Below are 10545 nucleotides of genomic sequence, written 5' to 3' on the forward strand. Positions count from 1 at the left end.
CTTTACAATCTTTAGACAGTGAGTATTGTTTAGGATTATTGAGATTGTGTCATTTGAATCTGTTACTTTGATTATTATGAGAATTATGGGTTAGATGAGAGAATTTGAGATTTTAATAATGGATTGAAGTGAAACTTTTAAATTCAGTTATTTATATTATTGTAGATGGTTTTTATTATTGCTTTGCATGTATACGGCGCTGTCGCACCCTTAAGCCTCGTGTTGTGAATATGTATGTATGTGTGTGGCTTGGGGGCGTGACATAAAAGGAGCAAGGATATAAGGTGCTTTAGAAGGGGCAATCTATAGCTTTGTTTTATATCTACAAGTATATGGGTCTGATAAAATAGACTTAGTTGAATTCATAAACAGAAAATGTTGCAGATCTAGTAGAAACAAATTTATTCCTTTCGGCCAAAATAATTGCAAATTGTATAGACATATCTTCCCAAGTGTGCTGCTGTAAAGCGAATAAGAGAATGGCTATGAAATAATCCTATGAGAAAATGATTACCTGAGAGATTATAAGCCCTTTAAAAATCCTTGCTAAATGGGTAAAATCAGAAACCATGCAGGTCTAATAGATCGTGCGAGAATGTTGTCTATGGAGGACTCTTGAGGGGTTCTTATAGAGGGGAAATGGGTGAAGATAGAGAAAATCTTCATGGGCAAGGGTTAGGGTTTTTTTAGGTAGGAAATCACAGGCAATGCAAGGTAGAAATGCGTTTTCAGCAAGCTTCAATGGATATTGGGCGAGATTCAAGAGAATCTATGACTGGGATTTTGAACAAAAATTCCTTTTGGAGATGAAAATTCTGGGTTTTTGGCTTAAAGAGTCGAATAGCATAAGTTTGTGAATTTTGTGTGATTTTTGTCCCTTTGTTTACTTGAGGAATGCACTAATGGTATGTTTGTAATTATAGATGGTTTTTGGGTATTTCTATTCTTAATAAAAGGATCGCAGGTGCTGTAAATTGGGGACAAAGTAATGGTATTTGACCCATTATTGTTTAAAATAGAGAAACGACAGTATTTATATATTTGTTTTAAGAAAATGCATGCTTACACCCAGTATTAAAAAAAGGAAGATGAAAAAAAGAAAAAGAAACAGTACTCCTTTTACATGAAGGCCGTGTTTGGTTACCAAGGAGAGTAGTGGAAGAAGTAGTCAAAAGGGAAGTGACAAGCATGGAAGATGTGTAGAGTTGTCTAGGGGAACAACGGTAGTCAAAGGGGAAGGGCGGTAGTAGCGTTTGGTTGCTCATAGAAGGCATGTGGAAAGTGTAGGGGTGTCATTATCAAAAAGGAAGTGGAAGAGAGTGAAAGGGAAAAGAGAGAGAGAGAGAGAGAGAGAAAAAAAGGTAATGATTATATAAGAGAAGACATATTCTACTCATCTTCTTGCAAAAAAACACCAAAATAGAGTTTTTCCATTGGAAATGTAAAGGAGGGAACAAACCCGCCACATAAGTGCCACATTGGAAAAAATACAGTCATGATATCTTCATGATGTCCGGTAGTCAAATGGAGAATGAACTCAAATTTGGCAACTAGGGTTTCATATTCCACAAAATGCCCAGCCGTCTTCCACAATTTTTGCAACCAAACAGGGCTGAAGTGAAGCTTTTTCTTTTACAGATTCAAATATGATATGAAAAATGTAAAGGAATGTTAATAAATAAAAAAGATTATTAGAAAATGAAGCAAAAACTCATTTGGATTCTATGTTTGCTTATTTATTATAGATGTATGCTTCTTGGTGAAGTTTTCTTGTTATTTTATAATACTTGGGGTCCATCAAGTGCACTGCTCATTTGCCTTGAATATCAAGCAACCTTTGAATTCACCTTATTCCCTGCAACTCTCATGGCAAAAGAATCATGATTCAGAACACCACCTAAATACCACATGTAAGTTCTTATCAACTTTTCTTCCATTTTTATCTATTTTTAATGAAATATTAAAAAATAACATACCATTTATTCACCATAAGAACAATTTAAGCAAAACCTTCTCTCTCTCTCTCTCTCTCTCTCTCTCTCTCTCTCTCTCTCACACACACACACACACGTGATAAGTTCTTTCCTGTTATTTCTAAAAATAAACTCACTATAATAATCTGTTTTCCAAATATACTAACTGTTCTATTTCTTATTGGAAAAAGAGAAACGGCAATTGCTTTCTAATTATATCCCTCATATGAAGTGAGTCCTTTTATAGAAATAAGATCATAAATATCTCACTAATAATTAGAATAATTCTTTAATAATATATACAGATGGATGCTTTTGAATATATCTTGAGTAATAGCTGTGAAGGCCGTTTCATGCTTTTGCTTTAGTAGCAAAGCCAAAAACAAAACAATTAGACCTCTCTCTCTCTCTCTCTCTCTCTCGTCTGCATGCAATACTTAAATTAACATGGACACAAATGTATCTGTATATGCACTTTTTTCCTTTTTTTCATATGAGTCAGTTAAAGTAGAGGGAATTCTTGTGTTTTCCATGGTTAAAGTGGGTTTATAGTTCAATCTCACAGTGACAGTTTCTTCTTTTCCTTCTCTCCTCCTTTCCCTCGTCTTTATCTTACTTGCACCCATTTCTAATTCCAAAGAGGGTTCATCTCCTCTCTCATTTTTTTTTATCTTTTTCTCATTTGGGCTTTGGCCAAATTTCCAATTTTAGATCTGAACCCGATTTGACGATGTTCGGTTGGGTTTCTTTTCTATCAACAAACCTTCTCAATCAATAAGCTGTTCATGTTTGATTCATCTGAGGAAGATCAAAAACTGAAATATTGAAAAGTTAATAAGTAATTTATTCTTTTGATATTTACTGGTTTTCGAAAGCTTATTCGAGTAGGAAGAACAGCTATCTTAATTAATCCCCATATCAGATCATGATTAGACTTGGATTCTGTTGATGGATTTCTTTTTAATTCAATATTGGATCGATATGTTTCGCAGTATCTAGCTTTAGAGAGCTGGATTGGGAAGACCTGATGAGTAAATTGATGTCAAAAGCAACGACGTTTCTACGTAAGAATTCTTCTTTCTGAATCAATCATGAAGAAGAATCATATAGGTTCAGTTCGCAGTTCTGATCTTATTGACGCGAAGCTCGAAGAGCATCAGATGGGTGGTTCCAAGCAATGCCCTGGTTGTGGACACAAGCTAGAAAGAAAGCCGGTATGAAATTAAACTGAATTTATAATGATTTTGGATTCCTTTGTGTTGAAGAAGTGTAATTAAATTTTGAGTGTGTTGTGATTGTGAATTCTTTGAATTTAATTGACCTTTTTGCAAACACCAGAAAAGAAGATTATGAATTGGTTTTTGGGAATTTCAGGACTGGTTAGGGCTACCAGCAGGAGTGAAATTTGATCCAACAGATCGAGAACTGATAGAGCACCTTGAAGCTCAAGTCAAATCTGAGAACTCAAAATCTCACCCTCTGATAGATGAGTTCATCCCTACAATAGAAGGAGAAGATGGCATATGCTACACCCATCCTGAGAAACTTCCAGGTTAGAAACCCCTCTCTCTCTCTCTCTCTCTCTCTCTCTCTCTCTCTCTCTCAAAATATCTAAGGTACCATGCAAGTTAATTTAGATACAGAACTAGCCTTTTTTTTCCTTATCCATTTCAAATTTCTTTGCAATCTATTACATGCTATTCTCCACTTCCCACATATTCTCATGAGGCTCGAATCATGTGGAATTGGATTTTTGTAACCATCTTTAGCTTTCTTCTCTCACACATATTCTCATGAGGGTAAAAGCATGTAGGATTGGATATATATATCTTTATTCATCTCTCTCAGCTTGTAAGGTGGTACTGGATTCTGTCTCTCTCCCTCTGGCTCTCTCTCTCTCTCACTATCTTAAAATAATGCAAGGTAAGGAACCATGCCTGTTAATTTAATTAGATACAGAACTAGCAGTTTTTTATCCATTTCAAAATTCTGAACAATTTACTACATGCTAGTCTCCACCTTCCACATATTCTCATGAGGCTAAAATGTTGTGGAATTTGAATTTTTTATCCATCTCTTAGCTATCTTCTCTCACACATATTCTGATGAGTGCAAAAGCAAGTGGGATTGGGGATATCAATAGTCATCTCTCAGCATGTAATATGTTATTAGATTATCTCCCTCTCCCTCTTCCTCTCTAATATGAAGGTAGACTTCATTTAAGATTTGGCTATATGTATATAAATTAAAATGAAATCAGTTTGTTCCATTCTTTAACTTTAAATCTCACTGGATTTTGCAATGGCTGCTTGTCTAACAGGTGTGGCAAGGGATGGTCTCAGCAGGCATTTCTTTCACAGGACATCTAAAGCCTACACCACAGGAAATAGAAAGAGAAGGAAAATACAAACAGAATGTGATCTTCAAGGGGGTGAAACAAGGTGGCACAAAACAGGAAAGACAAGGCCAGTAATGGTGAATGGAAAGCAAAAGGGCTGCAAGAAAATTCTGGTCTTGTATACTAACTTTGGAAAGCATAGAAAGCCTGAGAAAACCAACTGGGTCATGCACCAATACCACTTGGGTCGGCTGGAAGAAGAGAAAGAAGGGGAGCTAGTGGTTTCCAAAATATTCTATCAGACCCAACCAAGGCAATGTAACTTGTCAGAAAGGAGTACAACTTGGGAGAGCATTGACCATGGTGGGAGCTCTTATTCTAAAGATGTTAGCCATAGAGATGAATTTCCTGGGGTTGGAATGTCAAGATACACTGCCATGGATATGCCACAAATGAAATCTGATAATTTCAGCTTTGCCCCAGTCAGGAAGAGCTTTGATGAGGTAAAATCTTAGAATTTTCATGTAATGTACTGTTACAAATATGAAAATTCCTCTAAATTTTAATATATGCACACATGCATGAAGAATTGAAAATGTGTTTTTGGGGGTATAGAAGATTGATTACGTTATCAATTATAGACATTGTTTTGGTCTTTAATTAGTCATCCATCTTCCAAATCAATGCACTGGCTTTGGAGAATTGGGAATGCTTTTGGTTAGGAGCGATTCAATCTACTGATTGATTATTCTAAGAACTAATAGCAAGACAAAATCAAATTTGCACCAGGCTAAGCTTAAGAAATTAGGAAGCAAGTCCCATTGTTTTTCAAATATAATCTTTCTTGTCTGATACAATTACAAGCAACCATAAAACCTATTTCACCCAATAAAAAAAGGCATTTTATTGCATGCAGCTGATATATATATATATATATATATATATATATATATATATATATATATATATATATATATATATATATATATATATATACTGTATCTACCACACCACTGTATCTACCATACATATTTAAAAATTGGACATACATCCCATAAGAAATCCTATCTTAGAAAAAATAGGCCGATACAGAAAGCTTTTCACATCAATTTTGAACACCTATATGAAACAATTAGAGGGGATTCACAGTCACAAATACTACAAAAAACTTATCAAGTATCTTACAAGAGATATTGAGCTTAAACATCACTCATCTTATCAACACTATCATAGTATCATTAACATAATTCTCTATAAAAGAAACTGTTTACCTATAAATGTTGATTTCTGTCAGCTGCGTGTGATCACACTGTTTAGCAGAAATTTGGATGGAAGTATGGCAATCAACATGTATCCACTTTTATCTTTTGAACAACTGTTATTGTGGTTTTTTAACAGATAGGAATGGGAGAAGCTTCAAAAGGAAGAGAGGCAACAGCAGCCTTCCAAATCAGCGGGCCTTCAAACCCAATATCTACCATCATCTCTCCTCTTCTCCCCCAGACCTCCATCGTTCTTGATGACCCCTTCCATGTCTCCAGAGTAGTTCTTCAAAACCAGGAATTCAAATTCTACATTTCCACATTATTGAAGTATAAATGATTAAATAACACCAAATCTAACAGCTTAAGCTTTTGGAGTAATTGGTTGTTTCACATGGTATCAGACCTATTGCATCACGGCAGGTCCTGGTTCAAAACCCAACAACTCCTTGATATTAAAAATCCACGTGTACAGCCAACCCAAAAGAGGGGCCACATGTGCCACGTGTATGGCCAACCCAAAGAGGGGCTACACATGAGAGGGAGTATTGAAGTACAAATGATTAAATGACACCAACTCTAACAGCTTAAGCTTTTGGAGTAATGTTTTTTCACTCTCATGTTCCATTTTTCTTAATCTTATATTATCCATATTGGGTTTCATTTCTCATCTCTTCTTCTTTTTTAACCAAATTCAATTTCCAAACAGCAACAACAGCACCATCAAAACCTGGCAGATAGATCATCTGGATTGGAAGAACTGATAATGGGCTGCACTTCATCCGACATGAAAGTAAGTCTGAGCTTTGGCACTGAAACCCATGAGGCTTGCATGTCATATACCAAATTATTACTGACAAAAACAGCAAAATTGGAATGTTTAAAAAGCAAAAGGAAAAAGGAAAAGGAGGAAACCCCCAACTTTTTTCCTACTAATTGAAAGAAATCAGAAGCCTGTGTTTTTTTTTTTTTTCCCTTCAAGAAAATGTAATGGGTTTTGTTTAATATTGCTACTCTTATGCACCATGCACATGGTGCAACTCCCATGTATTGTACATGTTGAAGGGCTGATCATTGATCTGGATATTATCCATTTATTCATCTGGATGGCCCCACAAGGCATTGGCCATAGGGAATTAAACCACTCTGAGCAGATGGTCCTAAACATCTGTTGAATAGCTAGCATTTCCTGTTTTGAAAGAAAAAAAAAATAGAAAAATATGCGTTTTATAAAGAATTTCCATAAAAAGCAAGATTCCGACAAACAAAAATATAAAAACTAATGTTTGGTGGGTTGTTTGTAGTTAGAGTAGGTTAGCTATAGACAAAGAAAAGATTCAAATGGTGAATTAAAAATCAGAAAACATATCTTTTTCTTCTCAAGCAGGAACAAGATGTAACTGAAAAGAACAAAAATAATAAATTTCCTTTTCATGGGTTTATCACTTTAAGTAAATCGGCAAAAATAGGATCCACAGAGGACTAAAGAAGCGGAAAGAAACGGGGAAAAAAATCCCTTTATTGAAACAAGATAACAACAGAAGCTTCCTTTTGTTTCTTTTGAAACAACAAAAAGTGAAATACTGAAGCTTTTTTCATGTGGGGTGGTTCTCTTTCAGACATACGTCTAACAAAACGAAAAATAAACCTTAAGGATTTGGAGGAAAATATAAAAAAGAAATAGGGAGCCTTTTCCATGCATGGTATTGTAGCAATAAGCATGCAAAGCTCTCATTTTCCATGCATCTTTTTTATCATAACCCAGCTACTAATAATAACAATAACAAAACTGAAATTAAAATAAAGAAAAAACAAAAATAATAAAAGGCCATCTCTATTTCATGTGTGGTTTTTTAGAGCATAAACGATTAACTCACGCCTTCTCCAACTGCTTAAGCTTTTGGAGTAATTGGTTGTTTAACATGGTTTTGTGTCAATTTTCATATTATGTACAAACCCTAATTTTCCTATGCATGAACATATTACTCTTGCAGGAATCATCAATGGCAAACCCACCAGAGGCAGAATGGTTGAAGTCCTTTTGGCCTGACCCTGACAACACAGATCATCATGGGTAGGAGCAAAAATAAAGAAAAATTCTAACAGACAACATCATCATCAGTACTTGAATGATCCTGCAGCTCTTTTCATGAGAAGAAGCCAAGGACCCTTGCAATGTTTCCTCTTTTTTCCTTCAAAGGGCTGTAGTTAAGGTCTGATGCTTCAACTAAAACAACTGTATAATATTCTAAGTTGGAAAGAGAACAATACCAAAAGAACAAAGAAGAAAGAAGAATAGAAGGTGCTATTGCTGACAATAGAAGGGAGAAGCTGAAGGCCAAAGAAAATCAATCATGCATGGAAATCAGCACCCTTCATCATAACCATATAATCATCATCACAACCTATTATTAGTTTTATTCTTTCCCATTTTCACAGTATATTATTTTGTCGTTGTGTTCCAACTTCAAACACAAAACCAAAGGACAGTGAAAAAGGAACTTGTTAGTTGTTGTTGTTGAATATTGAGTTTTCAATGGTTCAAGTTATTTGTTTCTATGATATATTTGTTGGTTCTATTTCATTATATGTGGAAGATGAAAGTTTCTATATAAGCTATAAATTATAAATTAAAATAAAACTATTATTTTCTCATAAATTCTTCCATTCTTGACATAAATTCCGTACATATATTTGTCGATTTTATTTCATTGTCGTTTATGTAAAATGAAACTTTTTGTATAATTTAAAAATTATAAATATAATAAAAACATTATTTCTCACAAATTCACTGATTCTTGCCGTAAATTCCAAATAATTAAAATTTTTATAATTTATAAATTAGAATAAAAACATCATTTTCTTAGAAATTCTTAAATTATAAATTATAAAAAAAAAACATCGTTTTCTCATAAATTCTTACAGCATTGACATAAATTCCAAAAGACCGTGTAGAAACAAGGGCGGAGAGAGAGAAAACCTGCCACCCTTGATTTGGGATTCAGCAAAAACTCAAAAAAAGGAGCTTCTGTTTGATCAAAAATCAAGGGAGGATGGGTTTTCTCTCTCCGACCTTTATATGTAAAGGTCAGCCACCATATAAAATCTCCTTTATTAAATGATCCCATTTATAACTTGCAAAGGTCAGCCAACACAAACATTTTTTGTGTTGAATGTTGTGTAACCTACAAAAATGCACCGAAACTTGGTGTATAATTGATATCCTGTGTCCAATCGGTACACATGCTCATCTATGTGGGCTATCAAATGGTGGGCTAGGTCTTAGAGATGGGCGAATGGTGAAACAATTAATTACTCCAAAAGCTTAAGCTCTTAAAGATGGTGTTATTTAATCATTTATACTTCAACATACACTCCCCCTCACATGCGGCCCCTCTTTTTTGGGTTGGCCATGCGCATGGATTTAATACCAAGGAGTCGTTGCGTTTTGAACCCAGGACCTACCTTGAGGCAATAGCTCTGATACCATGTGAAACAACCAATTACTCCAAAAACTTAAGTTATTAGAGATGGTGTTATTTTATCATTTATACTTCAAAACCAATGATGAGTTGATGATAGACGGCTTAAAAAAAACTTATAGAGTGGTTAGCCTTCATCAATCGATGGTTGCGATCATTTGACGTGGGGCTATGATTCATCGTTTAATTAGAGGGTTGATTGAGGGGAAGAATGTGTACTAATCAGACAGCGGAGCTAATTCATCATACACCGAATTTTGTTATACGGTGTATACAAAGTCTGAAGAATCTAAATACTGAGATGTACTAATCAGACAGTGAGCTGATTTATACACCGAATTTTGTTACACGGTGTATGGTGTATACAAAGTCGTGAAGAATCTAAATTCTGAGATGTGGATGCCTTTATTTTATTCTTGTTTTTTTTCACCCAAATCTAGGAAGTTGAGGGGCATAGAATGTAGGGAGTGTCCCTTTCCACATGCAATAGGAGAAAAAAGGGGACAAGTCTTGTCCAACATAAAAAGTTGATATTTATCTCTTTGGCTTTATGGAAGATTTCGGATGCTTTGGAATGGGATCGTTTGTTAGCAATGTTAGGGTTTCCATGTGCAAAGATTTGGTTCCATAAAGAAGTGGCAAGGAGAATTGGGTAGTGGGAGGGCGAATAAGAGAAGTTGCTTTTAATTTTGAAGCATAGCCCTTAAATCTTTTGCATTTGTCTCTCGTTTTGGTTATGATTTGAGGCCTACTTAGTTTGTATACAAAGCATAGGGTGTTATATACTAAGACTTCGGGGCATGAATATTGCCCGCCTCGTGTGTCTAAGTTATGGGTGTAGTTTTATGAGGTGGATGCACTGTAGTTTGATCTTTTTGCTTGTGTCTTGGATCTTCTGGTCTATGAAGTGCTTGTATCTTCTCTCCGTATCTTCACTTTATCAAAGAGGTATTATGCTTAAAGAATGAGACCTTTTCAGTTTTATACACCCTTTCTCTTTGGATATCAACAGGCAATGGGGTAGTTTAAAAAACAGAGAGGACAGGTACCTGTGTTTCAATCTAATCTCTTTGGATATCATCTCCTTTTTTAGTTTATGAGAATCTCTCTCGAACTTTTAAAATGTCATTATTGTTAGAATATGTGAGATATTACCGTTGGATCAGGTTGAGATCTCACCGTCGAATCGTCGCGGCAGTAGCTTAGCCCAGAGAGATTAGGAAAGTATATTGGATTAGGATTGTTTCCTTCCATAATTCCATAATTATCTTGAGTTCATTCTATGTCTATCATGTAAGTGTTCTATATAAACACACCTTAAGATTGATTGTAATCATGCAAATATTAGTGTAGATCTTCTTATAATTTCACATGGCATCAGGGCTATTGCCTCACGACAAGTCTTCGGTTCAAAACCCAACAACTCCTTGATATTAAAACCACATGTGCCATATGTACGTCCACCACAACCACCCACCCCCCCACAACAC

General features: G+C 35.1%; 1 protein-coding gene across 3 annotated transcripts; it reads left to right on the top strand.

The window, feature by feature from the left end:
* The first annotated feature begins 1836 nt into the window (after positions 1 to 1836).
* LOC143847178 (NAC domain-containing protein 75-like) lies at positions 1837 to 8103 on the top strand. Of its 3 annotated transcripts, XM_077355908.1 has the most exons (7): positions 1837 to 1910; positions 2966 to 3187; positions 3348 to 3525; positions 4294 to 4814; positions 5710 to 5853; positions 6283 to 6366; positions 7568 to 8103. In XM_077355908.1, exons 2-7 carry the CDS (start codon positions 3065 to 3067, stop codon positions 7649 to 7651), a joined length of 1134 nt encoding a protein of 377 aa, XP_077212023.1. In that variant the 5' UTR covers positions 1837 to 1910; positions 2966 to 3064; the 3' UTR covers positions 7652 to 8103. The 3 variants fall into 3 exon arrangements, 2 of the variants coding, with proteins under 2 accessions (XP_077212023.1, XP_077212024.1); XR_013234960.1 differs by lacking the exon at positions 1837 to 1910 and having other exon boundaries at positions 2424 to 3187; positions 5710 to 6173; positions 7568 to 7606; XM_077355909.1 differs by lacking the exons at positions 1837 to 1910; positions 5710 to 5853 and having other exon boundaries at positions 2422 to 3187.
* Positions 8104 to 10545: the final 2442 nt, after the last annotated feature.

The sequence above is a fragment of the Tasmannia lanceolata genome, unplaced genomic scaffold (assembly GCF_043159265.1).
Source record: "Tasmannia lanceolata isolate RefF3 unplaced genomic scaffold, GAP_Taslan_0.1 ptg000015l, whole genome shotgun sequence".
Taxonomy (NCBI): Eukaryota; Viridiplantae; Streptophyta; class Magnoliopsida; order Canellales; family Winteraceae; genus Tasmannia; species Tasmannia lanceolata.

Excerpts from the sequence above, each read along its gene's own strand:
- LOC143847178 (XM_077355908.1), top strand. The coding sequence starts at position 3,065 with ATGAAGAAGAATCATATAGGTTCAGTTCGCAGTTCTGATCTTATTGAC. Across the intron at positions 3,526-4,293 it reads CCATCCTGAGAAACTTCCAG|GTGTGGCAAGGGATGGTCTC; the intron begins GTTAGAAACCCC and ends CTTGTCTAACAG. Across the intron at positions 5,854-6,282 it reads ACCCCTTCCATGTCTCCAGA|CAACAACAGCACCATCAAAA; the intron begins GTAGTTCTTCAA and ends ATTTCCAAACAG.